This window comes from Drosophila kikkawai, chromosome 2R, assembly GCF_030179895.1.
Source record: "Drosophila kikkawai strain 14028-0561.14 chromosome 2R, DkikHiC1v2, whole genome shotgun sequence".
Lineage (NCBI taxonomy): Eukaryota > Metazoa > Arthropoda > Insecta > Diptera > Drosophilidae > Drosophila > Drosophila kikkawai.
In genome coordinates, this window is record NC_091729.1 from 10,413,103 (window position 1) to 10,429,366 (window position 16,264).

Sequence of the window (16,264 nt, forward strand, 5' to 3'; positions counted from 1 at the left end):
AAAAAATATATTATATATTAATTTATATTTTTTAAATTGGCGCACAAATCAATGTTATCGATTGGTTCATATGAACCTCTGATCAGCGATTTTTTAGTTAGTTGTTCAAAAATGACGTGTACTAATTATAGAAAAATAAAATATAAAAGAATTATAAGACCAACTAGTTCATAATTGTGTAAATGGTTCATTATACAATTTTAAAAATATATTTATTCTCCAACGCCGACTAAAAACAATCGATAGGTGCCGGCCAGAGCCAGACCATCGGTGCTATCGATAGTGCCATCATCGGGCAGCTCTAGAATCGCTTTGTTTTGCAAAATTCAAGCTGAGCTGAGGCCCAGAGACCTGATTGTGGGGCGAGTTCGTGGAGCAGCATTGCGTCATCACCCACTCCTGGCCAGGAACTGCTCCGGGAACGAGGAACGCGCACGCCAGCGGCACGGAACGCTCCCGGCGACGAGAACGCGGACGAAGGCGACGAGGTCGGTGGAGGAACGGAGGAGGAGACCGTGGCGGAGTCGCGGGACTTGGAGGACATGGCCAGCACCACTGGCAGTGCGCCCAGCCTGGGAGCTGGCAGCGCGAGCGGAGGTGCTGCCGGGCTCAGTGCCAGTCCCGGAACGTTGGAGGGCACTCTGAGCAAGTGGACCAACGTGATGAAGGGCTGGCAGTACCGATTCTTTGTGCTAGACGAGAACGCCGGCCTGCTCTCCTACTACACGGTAAGTGGGTGCAGTGGCTCCACTACTAACCCCTCCTTATCACACCCAGCGGAGGTCTTATCTTATCTGCGCCAGCTAGATACATTCGGATACGGATACACACATGCACACACACACTTGTTGGTGGCTCGTTTGCCTTTATTTTGAGATTGTGCCCAATTGAGGGCTCAGTTGGGCGTCGCTAGACTCTTGTGGCGCTTCTTGCTCTGGTAGGAGGTCGTGAAGAAGTCGTAGAAGCCGTAGAACATGGCCGTGATGACGGCGGTGTAGTAGTACAGCACGAAGCGCGGAATGCCGCACAGCACCAGCTGGAATACCACCTGGATTAGGATGAATGCGAACTGTGTCATCTGCATCACCGTGATGGCCTTCTTGACGGGTGTCAGGGTCCGAACGAAGTCCTTGTCGGCCACCGCCGCCACGAAGTAATAGGAATACATGCAGATGTGGACAATCGAGTTGAGGAAGACGCAGAAGTAGGCAGCTGTGCCTGCGGGTGGAGATCAGTTGCGCATTAATACACAGATAATGCCCCTCTGGCTCTGCTCACCGTTCTCATTGAAGTGCATCATCATGTACACCAGGGTCACCGTGGAGAAGTGATGGAAGATGTGCAGCTTGGAGACCTGATTTTGCTTCTTGCGCAGAACAAAAATCACGGTCTCTACTAGCTCGGAGAGCTTCAGCCAGAAGAGAAAGTGGGCCAGCTCGAAGTGGCGCCGCACGTGCTCTGGACTCTTGCCGAAATCCCTGCACTCCCAGAAGTACTGCACTGCGTAGTCTGTGATGAAGAACACCTGGCAATCAGGAGGGAGATCCTTCGAAATTAGATGATCCAGTTCAGTGTCAGTTTACCCACCTCATTGAGGACATATAGACAGGACACCACCTGGATCAAATTGTGCGCCATTATCAGTTTCTTGAGCTTGTATGCCTTTCGAAATTCCATAAACCTATAAATGAGCAAACGTATTAAAAGTGACAGCAAAGCGCCACCTCAGAATTGCAAATGCCGTTCACATTAGTAAGCCCCCCAGCCCCAATCAAGGGTTATCGCACTTACTGTGGACCCGCAACGGTGACAAAGTACAGATAGACCCCCAGCACGGCGACCATGAACCAGGGATCTGACATCAGAGCGGGATGCACCACCGCGGGCACTCGGCTAGCACCTGCAAATCGATGTGAGACATTGGCCCAATCCCGATCAATAGAGCCTCACTTGTTGCCGCCTCCATGTTGCTCCTTTCCTTGGGTTTCCTTGGTGCCTTTGGTCTCTCAGCTCCAGGGGGATCTTCCGTTGTGTCGCTCCTCAGCGCTGCCGCACTTCTAAATGCGAGCCGTACCGCGACCATTGCTTTTATTCCACACCCAGGCACCGATTTGAATTCATTAATTAAGACGTCAGCTCGACCTGACACCTAATTCCAATGGCTTTTCGCTATCTGTGTCTCTCTGTTTTCCAGTCGAAGGAGAAGATGATGAAAGGCGTGAGGCGGGGCTGTGTGCGCTTGAAGGATGCCCTGATCGGGATAGATGACCAGGAGGATAACACTTTCACCATCACCGTGGATCACAAGACCTTCCACTTTCAGGTGAGCAGCTAGCAGCTGGCATTTGAAAAACAAATATCTGGAATAAAGAGAAATTTAAAGTCAATTCTTCGGAAACAAAACAATAAGAAAGGAAGCTAACTACGGCACGCCGAAGTTTGTATACCCTTGCAGTTTTTAATTGGATCATTAACAATCGATCCAAAACTAAGACTAAACATTTATACATAACATACATTTTTGGTTATATTAAAATTTCAAGAACAATATTTTTAAATCCTAAAAAACAATATTTAGGTTAAGAAATATTTACTATAATTTAAATTTAAATTATACAAGCTGAACAAAAACAAAGTAGTATCAACTTTCAACTATATTTACCTATACAATTATTTACAGTTTTACATTCACAGCTATACATTTTTGTCTACCGATAGTTCCTTTGGCAGCTATACGATATAGTCAACCGATTTTCATAAAATGAAAACTAATATTCTTAAATATTAGAAAGTGGCAGTATCTCAAAGTATATGCAAATATGTTAAAAAAAAGCGAAGTTTTAATTTTTTCTAAATATTTTCCGATCGTTTCTATGGCATCTATTTCAAATAGTCGGCCGATCCGCCCCGCTCTGATAAAAATATGAGTGAGAGCAGTAAGAAGACATCTGCAAGATTTCATTCAACTTCAAAACTGATAAAGTGGTTTGCTTTGAAATGAAAATGTCTAGATCGACTTCGCTGTTGATGCTGATCAACAACAAAATATACTTTAAATGTCCTTTTGCGTTGCAAAACTTCTCACAAGAATTAAAATACCCTGCACGGGTATAAAAACTATTTTTCGAATTCGGTAAAATATAAACCCAATTGTACCAACAAAAGAACATCCAAAATATTTAAACATGCACGCGCACAAATTCAAATTTAGGACCCTAGCACCTCTAATAAAATTAAAGCAGAGAATAAATTTTTACGCACTCTAGAAGCTTTGCGTTAAAACAATCATCTCTATCATTGATCTATTGCCTTAACTGAAGAGTATTTAAGTTCTTAACCTTTTTTGGCGTCATATATTTGCAAGTAAGATGTCATTATATACTTAAGACTACTTATAAAAAGTCAAAGCAAACGGAATGGTTAATTTAGTTTACTTAATTTGAACTTACTGCGTGATCAACAAATGCATAAACCCATTCATTGGCCACATGAAAAACTTTGTATTAAGTTGTGCGCGTTTCCGGTCATTGGCGACACGTGAGCCCGGCCTGGCAGGCAGGGTATCCGGCCAGCGACCTAGAAACCTCTGTCTGGCCCTCACGTTCCCTCCTTTTGTTTGACTTTGCCTTGTTGCCTTGATGTAACGATAAAACTTTTTCCCAATACCAACTCACCAGAAACTTGCCAACTTTCTAAACGCTTGCAGGCGCGACACAGCGAGGAGCGAGAGCAGTGGGTTCGCCGACTGGAGGACACCATTCGTCGCCACGCGAATCGTTCGCGTCTGTGGGACACTGCGGCCGGAATCGGAGCCGGAGCCGCAGGAGGAGGCGGAGTCGGGGGCAGGCGACCCAACCACCTGGAGCTGCTGGCGCGTCGCGTCTCCGAGGCGGACGCCTACCTCCAGCTGATGATTGAGCAGACGGATGTGAGTGTGCTACCCGCTGTGTTATGCAGGCATATTATGCAATTTACCGTCACATTGGCTTCTTTCTCCATTTTATTTTCAGTTGCTGGACAAACGAATCGCGGAGCTGACCGATCCGACGGAGCAGGCCAAGTGCAAGGCGCTGCAGGACAACGCGAGTGTGAGTAGGGGGAATTAGAATCAGAAAAGTAGGGATATTAGTTCTTTGGCTCCGTGAGCCCGATCTCCAGGTGCAGCTCGTCGCGGAATTGGTTCGAGAGCCGCTCCATTTCGGTGTACGTCAGCCGCCAGTAGTTCGCGTCCACGGTAACAAAGCAAGCGGTGTCCTGGCAGTCATTAACCTGGCGAACACCTATCACGGTGCCGGTGCGGGCAGCGGCGTCTCTGCCGCACAGGCTGAGCGTGGCATTGAGCCGATGACAGTCACTAGGCGTCACCAGCCAGATGACGAAGATCGTATCCCTCTGGCTATCCGGCAGCTCGAATTTCTTGCTTTCCAGAACCGAAAGCGCCGCTGTTTGGCAGATGAGCACCACGACCGGGATGTGGGTCTCCAGGTGCGTGTGCTGGTCGGGCAGGAAGGCGTTGTAGAATTTCCGCCGACCCTGAGTCACTCCGAGCTGTTGCTCCAACTGGCCACCGTAGGCCAGCAGGCCCAGCACTTTGTTGACCCGCGAGACACAGCTCTGCGGCTGGAAGGAGAGCACCGCCCGCTCGCCCTCCAGCACCGACAGGCAATAGGAGTCCGCCTGGTTGTGGTCGCATAGGTAGTGTAGCAGCAACAGCTGGTTATCGATGCGCCGCTGGCAGTTGTGATAGACGCACTGGCTCTCCCCGTTGGCGACTTCCAGCTGGTCCGGCTTCTCGTCTGGGTCTTCTTTTTGAGGCTCACAAACTTCTGCCTCCAAAGGGGCCGGATCAATGGCGTTGAGCTCCCATAGCTGCTGCAGGCGCTCCTGTTGCTTGTGCAGCTTGTGCAACCCCGCCCGCAGGACCTCCATGTCCGCGTTGAGCTCTTCGCAGTTAGCATTCAAGCTCAAGTTCTTCAGCTGCTGCTCGAACTCCCGCTGCTCCTGGCGACGGGTCCTCTTGTAGGCCTCGAAGTGGACGAGCACGTCGTCGATGCTGTGCGAGCCAGGGTCGAGGAGCACCTTTTTCTCCATTCTAAACAGCACGGGGACAAAAAACAATCTATGAGCTAGAAATTTAGAGAGTCTAACGGCGAGACATTGAATCTGTTGTGCTCCCAACGGAGTCAACTCAAATTTCCAGGCCCTCTGGGCCTCCCAGCCATATCGATTTCCAATGCAAGTTCAGGGTTAGTCGGCGCCGGCGGCCAGATGCAAGAGCCTGAGAGAATGTTACTCGCCCAGCAGCTGACTCGGCAGCTGCTCACTTCCTCAGGCCACCTCGGCGAGGTCATGTCGAAGGTCTCGCCTTCGGTCGCGGCCAACTCTCTAATCCCCGTTCCCATTCCAGGCCATGTTGGATCACATCAAGCACTCGATTGTTAGCCTGCAGATTGCCAAGAACATGGCCCATCCCATTAATGGAATCTACAACGGGCCACCGGCCACTGCCTCGACCAGCTCCTCGGCCAGTGGAGCTGCCACCACGGGCAGCAACAACAACCTGCAGTCGGGTGGACTCAAGGTGCCCCTGGAGGGCCTTGTGACTGTCATCGGTAAGGGCGAGCCCGGCGACGATGAGGACGATTCGGCCACTGAAAACGGTGAGTGCTCTCGGGCCTGGTTATCTGCGATAGGTAGCCAGTCCAGGGTCAAAAGGCTAATCGAATGTTCACCTCTAATCTGGGCAGCCACCACCGCTCCGCTGGGCCTGGTTGTGCCGGAGACCTCCTATTCGAGCAGCGAGGGCGAGGAGGACTTCTACGATGCCTACGACGATCCCTTCACCAGCCTTGGCAGCTCCCCGATTGGCTGGTAAGTGGACCACTTGCCACATGTACACCTAAGTAGCTGAAACCAAGGCGGGCCACTTGACCAAGTGTGCCGACTGGCCATCAATCACAGATGCGATGCGACAGCCGGCAAGCGTGCTGGTCGTTCTAAAATTACGCATTCATTGCCCCCAGTCCCCACTGACGCCGCCGCTGCTCCATGGCCTCATCCCGCTGCGGTGCTGGAGAGGCGCATGCGCCTGGGCAGCGCATGCAAAATGCAGTGCCCGAAGTTCGTGACAGTCGCAGTTTTCGGGGGGAGACAGCCAGTAATTTCGGCCAAGTCGCGTGTAAATAATAAATACAGGACCTCCTCCGCCTGCCCCGACTTCCATCGAGCTCTTGCTGGCACAGCTGACACGGCGGCAAGTTCGCGTTGCCATCGTCGTCGGCTCTTCGCTTCGTCATCCGTCGTCCTAGTCGTAGTTCAAGTCGCCATTGTGTGTGCCTGTCAGTTGTAGTTTTGTTCGTCATCGACTCGCAGTGTCAGAGCGCTGCGCTCGTTAGGGTGCAACGTGGCCCCCAGCCCAGTCCTCGTTTTACTTGGTTTTCCAAGCGGCTTTCGCTTGCTCGGTGCTTCCGCTGCTGAAGTTATGCAGCTGCCTGGAGAGCAGCTGCAGTAAAGCTTGCATCCAGTCAGCCTCCCCCAAGCCATGTTCAAGAAGTGGGTGCGACGTGTGAGCCTGAGGTGAGCAAGTGTGCCTTTGTGTGTGTGTATGTGTGTGTGTCCCAGGTCGCCGTAAGTGTTTTTCTTCATAAATTGTAAATGAAGCACAAGCAACAGTGAGGAAAACTCGCAGCTGTAAAAAGAGGAAGAGGAGGATGAGGCTGTGGAGGCTGCGGAAGCTGTTGTTAGTCCCCAGTGACGCACTCGCACAGGCACAGGCTGACATCACACTGGGGGATTTATGTTCTGGCATTACTTATGCCCAGACACCGCACGAATCCTAATCCTAATCAACAAGTCCTGATTTCGCTTCCTTCGCAGCACAACGCGCGGCTTCGCGGAAACCACATCGCCCACCCACGAAAAGGGACAGGATGGCTTCGCCAATGCCGAGGCCTTGCCACCGACTGAATCGGTTGCACCCCAGTCGCTGCCCGAGATCGAGGAGAGTCTGGCCGATGCGGATGTCAGCATTAAGACGGCCAGAACCGCAGCGAGCTCCCGCAGTGCCAGCTACGACAACGGAATCGACTATGACGCCCTTTACGAGGAAGAGGAGGACACGGACCTCAGCATGGAGGCTCATGGCTCGATGATCACGCACTTGTTGTCGCAGGTGAAGATTGGCATGGACCTAACCAAGGTGGTGCTGCCCACCTTCATCCTGGAGCGCCGCTCCCTGCTGGAGATGTACGCCGATTACTTTGCCCATCCGGACCTGTTTGTGAAGTGGGTAACGATCGAGCGGGTGCGAGAATCTGGCTCATCTTCCTCTTAATCCCCAGAATCTCGGAGTTGGACGATCCACGCGATAGAATCGTCCAGGTCTGCCGCTGGTATATGAGTGCCTACCATGCTGGCCGCAAGAGCGCGGTGGCCAAGAAGCCGTATAATCCCATCCTGGGTGAAGTCTTTCAGTGCCATTGGGACCTTCCGGGTGAGCATGAGGCAGTGGTGGTGACTTTGGACTTTGGTTTTTTATAATACCTGTAATTCCAGGCGAGACCCATGATGCCCAGGAGGTGCGCGATGGCCCCGTGCCTTGGTGCCGGCGGGATCAACTCACCTTTTTAGCGGAACAGGTGTCGCACCATCCGCCAAGTAAAGAAAATCAAAGCTATTTGTGCGAGTGATTCTTATTTCTACATATATTTCAGTTTCTGCCTTCTACGCGGAGCACTACAACAAGAAGATCACGTTCGCTGCTCATGTTTGGACCAAATCCAAGTTCTTGGGCCTCTCGATTGGCGTGCACAACATCGGCGAGGGCGTGGTCACTCTGGTGGATCGCAGCGAGGAATACATAGTGACCTTTCCCAATGGTTATGGCAGGTAAGGATGAAACCTCCCATCTTCAGAGTCCTTAATCTCAATGTGTCATCCTTTGATCCTGGGGCAGGTCCATTTTAACGGTGCCTTGGATTGAGCTGGGCGGCTCGGTGGAGATCAAGTGCCCGCAGACGGGCTACTATGCCAACGTGGAGTTCCTCACGAAGCCCTTCTACGGTGGCAAGCGCAACAAGGTCTCGGCCGAGGTGACTGACTATCACAAGCTCCTAACTTCACACTACTAACTTGGAAATATATCTGCAGGTCTATGCGCCCAGCGAGAAGAAGCCCTTCGTCTCGATTGCCGGCGAGTGGAGCGGCCTGATGGAGGCCAAGTGGCACGACAAGAATGTAAGTAGCCCCGTAACGCTTTGCATATTGTAGGTAGTTAATGTTACCGTAAATGTTGAACCTTTTCGTATACTTCTTCCTCCGAACGCTGCCACAATAACAACCCCATGAGTGTGGGCAGCCACATCCTCTATAACCACCACTACACAGCATCCCACCACCTCAGCCTCTACTTACTATCCACGATTCTTCTGCTTTTCTCTTAAATAGTTTTGGGAGCATTTCCTCTGTGTGTTTACTTTGTTTGTCTAGAAAATCGAACCCAACCCTACCCATTTGCCTGTCTGTCCAGTAAATTAATGGTTGCCACCTAATATACGATTGATTGTTGTGCGTTCTGTGAACTAGACCTCAGTTAGACCGAAACCCAATCATGAATGAATCTCTTGAACTTTCTAGAAAACCGAAGTATTCGTCGACGTAAATCGCATACCCATATTTAAGAAACAAGTTCGACCAATCGTTGAGCAGGATGAGTACGAATCGCGACGAGTCTGGAAGGAAGTGACAGCGGGACTCAAGTAAACAGCTCACCGAGCACACTTATCTCCTCTGACCCCCGATCCTGAGATGCGGAATAATCTGATCTTTCTTTCGTTCGTTGCTCTCCCTCAGGTTCAACGACATCGAGCGAGCCACCAATGCCAAATTTGTGGTGGAGCAGCACCAGCGCGACCAGGCAAAGGTGCGCAAGGAGTACGACCTGGCCTGGGAGCACAAGGTAAGCCGTATCCTCTGCTGTCCGTGTGGCTAGTAAAACCGTTTCCCTCGCAGCACTTCAAGCCTGTGGGCGACAACTGGATCTACGCCAAGCCGCTGAGCCAGCGCATGTATCTGCAGGAGAAGGAGGCCAAGAGATAATGCCAGCAACTGCGTCTATATACATATATATGGATCATATCAAGAACGAGCCTCAACAATATGTTTATTAATTCCACAAGTGCGCAAACCCCTGAACACTGACGATACAACGTAACGAATGCAGGAAACGTAAAGAAACGCAAGCAAAGTAAAAGACGTCAGCGTCCGTTTATTAATTGTAAATAATATACACACGAATATCCAGGAAGGGCTCTGCTCATAAGGTTGCAACGCGAGTCGAGCAAGAACACTCACAGTTTCTACACACAATTAACGATGATTATTATTATTTACTTCTAAGTACTAGTGTGTTTCAAAGGCAATCGCAGTAAGCTGCAAAACAACACGGATGAACACCTATTCAAAATACCTTTTACATAACTAACTAACATCTAAACTAGCAACAAGGATAAGGAAGGATAAGCGGCACACATAATGGGATATATCAAAAGTTGTAGATTACAAAGTGAATAGTGATTTAAGGATAGAAACTCTATTTTTGAAATAAAGACTCTGCTATAGACGAAATACAATACCGAGACGCGCGTATCTGACGGATGAATAGGATACTGCCTTTAACGCTTGTTCCCAACACCCCAAGACACACACACACGGTGCACAACGATTGATCCGATCGCATAGCTCTTAAATCAAATACAATTACACGTTTAGTATTATGTTTCGAATTCTACAAATGTCACAAACGAGAATAAAGCTTTACTAACAAATCCGCCACAAGTCCCGCAGAAACCCACACTATACCTATACTATATACTGTAATAAATAGCAAACAAAAAAGCCACAAACCAACTCTTTAAGCCAATCAAAGACGCAACAGCCTTTAAATTTAGTTTACAATCTACAAGACAGACACTACACCCACTGCAAAGCTACCAAATACTCTCACTCAAAGTTAACGCAAATGAAACGAAAAAAGTAAATACGCTTCGATATTTATTTAAAGTAAATATTTAACGAACTAGATAACCCGTAGACTAAACAAAACTAGATTCCCCGGAGAAATGGGCGCCTGTAGCCACCCACAGACCTTGTATATATTTTTTCGAATTCCTTTTTAACCAACGTGTTAAACGAGAAATAGAGCAAAATACCCCAACAATTGATTGTAATGGAGCCCAGATACGATTATTGCAAAAATAAAGCGATTTGTTCTTACAGCAAGCTAATGTTTTATTAATGAGATCAAATATTAAGTAAATCAAAGCCTTTCCAAATTCAAATCCCAACTACCCTTAATCGAAATCGACATCGGCAATCGATAACTTCCACCCCCTTGGAATCGGCAAAAATCCCTCATTTTAATCGCATTGACGCGGTCTGGTCACTCCAATTGACGTGGCCTCAAAATTTTTTGTTCTCTGAAAATGCAAAAAAGTTTGCATTTCTTAATAATATAATTAAGATACATAACGCCCGCCCCAGAGCATCCGTCGAAACCGGGCAGTGTTCGAAGCCATCCGGAGCACGCGAAGAGTGCCAGAACAAGAGTTAGGGCGACGAGTTCCGAGCGGAGAGAGTGACGAAAAGTGCCGTGAAAATCGTTTAATTCCCGTTTTCGGAGCAAGTTACCTTCCAGGAACTGAAGCCAGTCCCCAGGAAAAGTGTCCAGCCAGCAGATCCAGAAGCTCGCGCGTGTGTTTTCACTAAAAGAAAAGCGAAAAGGCCCGCAGTCAACGTGCGCCCGCAGCAAAATCGCCAATCAAGGGCGGAAGAAGAAGAGCAACTACAAAGTGCAAGTGCTGGTGGTCGGTCAAGAGCTACACAGTGTACATGCCACTGGAGACTGCTCCGAAAGGTGATAAGTGATTATTTGATATGGAGTCTACGCTCGATACGGCTTAATAGCAACTAATTGGCCTCAGTGAGGGCGGGCAGCAGGAGAGGGCTGGGTCTGACTCCCTACAACGTCATCAAAAATTCGCTTTGTTATCTGGTGGGGGGGCCCTGAGTCAGAGGCAGAGGAGACAGCAGTTCCTTCCTGCTTCCGCAGCCAACTGGGTCAAAGGCACCCCCGCCCAGTTGGCCTTTGGCTCACCCATTAGCGATCGCTTCTGCTGACGAGGTCAAGCACATCGTGCGCACACACACACGCACCGCAGTCTGTGCTCTCCGGAGCTCTTGAGGCTGAGCCCACCAATTGGCTGCTGTCGAAGCTGTTTAAACAGCCGAATGTGATACAATTCCAGCTTATTTCCGACTTACTGTTGACGTAGACAACGGCGCACACACTTCTGTAAACATTTGCCAAACGTATTTGCATATGTATGTACCTTTGTGACGGAGGCGATAGCTTCCACATTCCACTCGATACGCGTGCAATTACCTGCCCCCAAGACTGATCTGGGGCAGGGTTATCAGATGTACGTTCGGCTCAGCACCTTCCGCGGGGCGTCGCGCATGTAACTCGTATTTCGGCATTGAACGATAAGATAAAACTTAAATTTTAGTGTCGAATGTCGGCAGCAACCTTCGGGTGATAAGATAGCGTCTAACCTAAACCTTACTCTCCATCTTTTCAGAACGCAAGCATATGAATTAGCAGCATGTCGGCATACAACCCAAACTTTGTGCCTCCCGCCCATGCGCCGGTCCCTTTGAACGGCAACAATCTGGTGAACGGTCTGCCAGGAGCAGGCCAACAGCAGCACCCGCAGCCACCTCCATCAGCAGCGCAACAGTATCTAGCGCAAAAGCAACCACAGCAGTTCCAGCAGGCGCCACCGGCAGCAGGAGCTTATCCAGGAGCAGCAGCCAACAAGTTCTTGCCACCCACGTCCGCTGTTGTTGGTGGTCCTCCTCCTTTGCAATTGCCACCCAGTACGGTGCCACCAAGCACGTTGCCGCCTCATCTGCGTCCGCCTCCGACCACCAATGCCAATGTCAACGGACCCATCACCAATGGCAGCAATGGAGCGTCTAGCGCCAACTCCTCGCGAACAGCGTCACCACGGCCAATGGGAGCACAGCCACAACAACAACCATATGGCCAAGGACCTGTAGCTGCAGCGTTAGGCAACCCACCGCGCGCATCTCCCCTACCAACCAGCCAACAACAACAACCAGCTGTGGCCAATCTGACGAACAGCATGCAGAATCTAAACTTGATCCCGAATCGGACTAATGGAGCTACTGGCAGTGGGTCGGCGTTGCCTCCCCAGCAACAGTATCCGCAGCAAAAGGATTACAGGAGCTTGGGCGTAGCTATGGCCCAGGCGCGTCCACCTCAGTTCATCGATGATAAGGGAACGACCAGTGGAATAGCCCCAAACGTGATGCCATCGCCGTTTAGTGGACAGAAGCCGCCCAACTTGGGACCACTCCCGTCAAAGATGTTCGGAACTGCAGCGACACCCGACAGGCCTGCGCCACCGTTAGCTGGCCAGAGGGTTGCCTATGGAGTGCCGCCTCCGCCTAGCACTGAGCAGCAGAACCAGCAGAACAACAATCCGCAGAAAGCGGCGCCCCCTCCGGGAACTGCTTGGCCAGCAGGAATTCAATCCCCTCAGTCTCCTCCAACGCAGCAGGTCCAGCAGCCGAGCCCCTACGCTCAGGCTTATCCTCCCCCTCTGCAGCAGCAGCCACTGCCTCCTGCAGTGCAGCCTCCGCCGCCGGGAATGTTCGGAACGCAGCCCACAGGAGCACCACTGCAGTATCAGGCCCAGGCGCCACCCCAAGCCTATGGACAACAACAACTACCAGTACAGCCACAGCTCGCAGGACCAGCAGCGTTTGGCTCTCCCGCTCCGCTGAACGTGGCCCAGCAGGGATTCAGCCGTCTGTGGGGACAGGACACCATCGACCTGATGCAAAACCGGCATATCCTGTCACCGGCAACGCTTCCGCCGCCAAAGGTTGTGCTGCACAACCAGTTCCACGAGTCCATAAACTGCAGCCCGAGCATAATGCGCTGCACGCTCACCAAGATCCCCGAGAGCAACTCACTGCTGCAGAAGTCGCGCCTGCCACTTGGCATTGTGATTCATCCCTTCCGCGATGTGAATGTAAGTCCAGGATGGCGAATACTCATCTGAATCTTGCTAACGAACGATCTTCCACAGAGCCTGCCCGTGATTCAGTGCATCAACATTGTGCGTTGCCGCCTGTGCCGCACCTACATCAATCCCTTTGTTTATTTTGTGGACAGCAAAATGTGGAAGTGCAATCTGTGCTATCGCGTCAACGAACGTAAGTCACTGGAGGAATAATAGGCAATTAAATCAGAACAAATGAATAATTCCTTGCCCTTGCAGTGCCGGATGATTTCCAATTCGATCCGGCCACGAAAACGTACGGAGACGTGACCCGTCGGCCCGAGGTGCGCTCCAGCACCATTGAGTTCATCGCCCCCTCGGAGTACATGCTGCGTCCGCCGCAGCCAGCCATGTACCTGTTCCTCTTCGATGTCTCGATCATTGCGCAGCAGAGCGGCTATCTGGAGGCCGCCTGCGCGGTACTCAACCGGCACCTGGACGAGATGCCGGGCGATGCCCGCACCCAGGTGGGCTTCATCTGCTTCGACAGCTTCGTGCACTTCTACAGCATGGCAGAGGGTCTCAACCAGCCGCATGAGATGACTTTGCTGGACATCGAGGACCCCTTCCTGCCGCGTCCGGACAGTCTGCTGGTGAATCTGAAGGAATGCAAGGAGCTGGTGCGAGACCTACTCAAGCAGCTGCCCAAGCGATTTGCCCACACCCACGATCCGGGCTCCGCCTTGGGAGCTGCTCTGCAGGTAGCCTTCAAGCTAATGGTGAGTGACCTGCCTGGGGAATGTAAATGTAAAAGAGAAACTAAAGCGAAAGCTCAAATCTTTGCAGCAAGCTTCTGGCGGCCGCATCACCGTCTTTCAATCGTGCCTTCCCAACAAGGGACCTGGAGCCCTGGAGCCACGCGAGGATCCCAACAACCGCTCGGCCAAGGACGTGGCCCACCTGAATCCGGCCACCGATTTCTACAAGCGCTTTGCTCTGGAGTGCTCTGGCTACCAGGTAGCCTGCGACCTCTTCCTGATGAACCAGCAGTACAGCGACATGGCCACCATCTGTGAGTAGCCCAGAATACCCAGTAACCCCTCATCTCAAGCATATTTTCTACCTTGCAGCTGGCATCAGTAAGCACAGCGGCGGCTGCGTGCACCACTTCCCGCTGTACCAGAAGACCAAGCCGCACATGGTGGACTCGTTCCGGACGTGCTTCAAGCGCTACCTGACCCGCAAGATCGGCTTTGAGGCGGTGATGCGGATCCGATGCACGCGCGGATTGCAGGTGCACACATTCCACGGCAACTTCTTTGTGCGCTCCACGGATCTGCTGTCTCTGCCGAACGTGAATCCAGATGCCGGCTACGGCATGCAGATCTCCTACGACGAGAGCCTCACGGACGTGAAGACGATCTGCTTCCAAGCGGCGCTCCTGTACACCAACAGCGAGGGAGAGCGCAGGATAAGGGTGCACACGGTGTGCCTGCCGGTGACTGCTTCTCTGCCAGAGGTTATGCACTCGGCGGATACGGAGGCCATTGTGGGGCTACTATCCAAAATGGCAGTGGATCGTTCGGTGGCCTCCAACTTGTCGGACGCCCGAGACGCCTTCATCAACGCCACGATTGACGTGTTCAACTCGTTCAAGATTGCACAAAATCTGCCCTCCGGCCAATCTGGTCAGCTTATAGCGCCGCGCAGCCTGGCCTTGCTGCCCCTCTATATCCTCGGGCTGCTCAAGCATGTGAGTTCAGAAAATATTCGAAATTCGGAGGAGATCTCTCTTAAACAATCCTTCCCTGTAGCCCGCATTCCGCGTGGGCACCAGTACGCGGCTGGATGATCGGGTCTTCGCCATGGACTGCATGAAGACGCTGCCGCTGGACCAGCTGATGAAGTACGTCTACCCGGAGCTGTACAAGATCGATGCTTTGATCTACCACGCCCGCAATTCGAACAGTAGTACGACGCAAGACGACGACGAGGAGGAGGACGAGCCGCTACCGGAGCTGCCGCGCCTGCAGCTATCAGCGGAGCAGTAAGTTCTGGTCATCCCAGAAGCCCATTCGGATAACTGAAAGATTTCACTTACAGCCTGGACTCCCGATCGATATTTCTGATGGACTGCGGCACGCTGATAATGCTCTACGTCGGACTTAATGTGCCGTCAGATGTCTTGGAGACGGTGCTGGGTAAGTCAGTGGAACCTCTGGCCAGATCACCACTTACATTTTCATTCAATTTCAGGCATCAGCTCCACCGCAGAGCTGGGCGACTATGTATACGGATTGCCAAATGTGGTGAGCAACGAGAACGACGTGCTGAAGCGCTTTATTTTGCGACTCAACTACGACAAGCCCTACTCGGCCCTGGTGCAGATAATAAGGTAAGCTGCAAAGAGCTTCGAAGTGGGGGGTCAACTTATTCTCAATTTTCCCTTTCCGAATCCACAGGGACACGAGCACGGCCAAGGGCCAGTTCATCGAGAGATTATCCGACGATCGCAATGATTCTAGTTTGTCATACTATGAATTTTTGCAACACATTCGGGCTCAGGTTAAATAGTACATAAGCAGGGAATCCCCAACCACTATTGTATGCAACATAAGTATGAGTTTCTCAGAACGTATAAGGCTCCGAGACTCTGGTGACTAGAAGCGAGAAGCAGATGCAGGCGAACACTGTGGAGACGGAGACCGAGACCGAGACGAGACCCTTACCCTTTCCCCACTCTACTCGCGGCTTAGGTAGTAATTTTAAAGTGCATGTATTTATTTATTTGTTGATTTATTGCACTAAAAATAAAACTAAATCAATTAAAGAAGGCAGTTGTCACAAGCGAAACTAGATATCGTTGCCAGTAGGAATTGCGCGAAGAACACACATTAGTCAAAGTCCCGCTAGCCAACCAACCAAGCCAACCAGTCAGTAGAGCTCCCAGGCAAGCGGATTGCACTGTTATTTATTATAGCTATGTTAAACGCAATAAACTGAACGAAATATACACTATTGTAAATTATAATTTAACGCGACTTCTTTTCGTTCCAACTGCGGCTTAGTAGAGCATTCTGCTAACCAAAGACCTTACAATAATAAGATGAGTAAAGCCCAAGGAGTTTTTGTTGAAAACGAGAAAGCGCTCTAGAGCCAGATTTTAAGCGGTCTAT

General features: G+C 50.8%; 4 protein-coding genes across 5 annotated transcripts; 2 read left to right on the forward strand and 2 right to left on the reverse strand.

Annotated features, from left to right (window-relative positions):
- Positions 1-284: 284 nt before the first annotated feature.
- LOC108078303 (oxysterol-binding protein-related protein 9) lies at positions 285-9,463 on the forward strand. 2 transcript variants are annotated; one of them, XM_017172086.3, is made up of 15 exons: positions 285-728; positions 2,195-2,323; positions 3,707-3,928; positions 4,011-4,088; positions 5,408-5,660; positions 5,748-5,871; positions 6,877-7,284; positions 7,341-7,492; positions 7,555-7,656; positions 7,713-7,887; positions 7,955-8,090; positions 8,149-8,235; positions 8,635-8,756; positions 8,851-8,956; positions 9,010-9,463. In XM_017172086.3, exons 1-15 carry the CDS (start codon positions 543-545, stop codon positions 9,094-9,096), a joined length of 2,367 nt encoding a protein of 788 aa, XP_017027575.1. In that variant the 5' UTR covers positions 285-542; the 3' UTR covers positions 9,097-9,463. The 2 variants fall into 2 exon arrangements, with proteins under 2 accessions (XP_017027575.1, XP_017027576.1); XM_017172087.3 differs by lacking the exons at positions 285-728; positions 2,195-2,323; positions 3,707-3,928; ... (1 more) ...; positions 5,408-5,660; positions 5,748-5,871 and adding an exon at positions 6,358-6,576.
- On the reverse strand, positions 819-2,107 carry LOC108078305 (very long chain fatty acid elongase F). The gene is made up of 5 exons (XM_017172090.2): positions 1,951-2,107; positions 1,792-1,900; positions 1,588-1,681; positions 1,279-1,525; positions 819-1,218 (listed from the first exon to the last, which is right to left on the reverse strand). Exons 1-5 carry the CDS (start codon positions 2,081-2,083, stop codon positions 896-898), a joined length of 906 nt encoding a protein of 301 aa, XP_017027579.2. The 5' UTR covers positions 2,084-2,107; the 3' UTR covers positions 819-895.
- On the reverse strand, positions 3,983-5,195 carry LOC108078304 (uncharacterized). Its single transcript, XM_017172088.3, has one exon. The coding sequence runs from the start codon at positions 5,089-5,091 to the stop codon at positions 4,126-4,128; it is 966 nt and encodes a 321-aa protein (XP_017027577.1). The 5' UTR covers positions 5,092-5,195; the 3' UTR covers positions 3,983-4,125.
- A 978-nt stretch (positions 9,464-10,441) lies between the features above and the next one.
- Sec24AB (Protein transport protein Sec24AB) lies at positions 10,442-15,814 on the forward strand. Its single transcript, XM_017171927.3, has 10 exons — positions 10,442-10,912; positions 11,637-13,118; positions 13,176-13,302; positions 13,368-13,867; positions 13,935-14,160; positions 14,219-14,841; positions 14,903-15,135; positions 15,192-15,289; positions 15,345-15,483; positions 15,551-15,814. The coding sequence occupies exons 2-10, from the start codon at positions 11,661-11,663 to the stop codon at positions 15,660-15,662; spliced, it is 3,516 nt and encodes a 1,171-aa protein (XP_017027416.1). The 5' UTR covers positions 10,442-10,912; positions 11,637-11,660; the 3' UTR covers positions 15,663-15,814.
- The last annotated feature ends 450 nt before the right edge of the window (positions 15,815-16,264 follow it).

Bases quoted from the DNA above. Each gene is read 5' to 3' on its own strand.
- LOC108078303 (XM_017172086.3), top strand. From the start codon at position 543: ATGGCCAGCACCACTGGCAGTGCGCCCAGCCTGGGAGCTGGCAGCGCG. The intron at 3,929-4,010 runs GTGAGTGTGCTA...TTTTATTTTCAG, and splicing joins TGATGATTGAGCAGACGGAT to TTGCTGGACAAACGAATCGC. The intron at 8,757-8,850 runs GTAAACAGCTCA...GCTCTCCCTCAG, and splicing joins GAAGTGACAGCGGGACTCAA to GTTCAACGACATCGAGCGAG.
- LOC108078305 (XM_017172090.2), bottom strand. From the start codon at position 2,083: ATGGTCGCGGTACGGCTCGCATTTAGAAGTGCGGCAGCGCTGAGGAGC. The intron at 1,901-1,950 runs GTGAGGCTCTAT...ATCGATTTGCAG, and splicing joins CAACATGGAGGCGGCAACAA to GTGCTAGCCGAGTGCCCGCG. The intron at 1,682-1,791 runs GTAAGTGCGATA...GCTCATTTATAG, and splicing joins GTCACCGTTGCGGGTCCACA to GTTTATGGAATTTCGAAAGG.
- LOC108078304 (XM_017172088.3), bottom strand. From the start codon at position 5,091: ATGGAGAAAAAGGTGCTCCTCGACCCTGGCTCGCACAGCATCGACGAC.
- Sec24AB (XM_017171927.3), top strand. From the start codon at position 11,661: ATGTCGGCATACAACCCAAACTTTGTGCCTCCCGCCCATGCGCCGGTC. The intron at 13,868-13,934 runs GTGAGTGACCTG...AAATCTTTGCAG, and splicing joins AGGTAGCCTTCAAGCTAATG to CAAGCTTCTGGCGGCCGCAT. The intron at 15,290-15,344 runs GTAAGTCAGTGG...ATTCAATTTCAG, and splicing joins TGTCTTGGAGACGGTGCTGG to GCATCAGCTCCACCGCAGAG.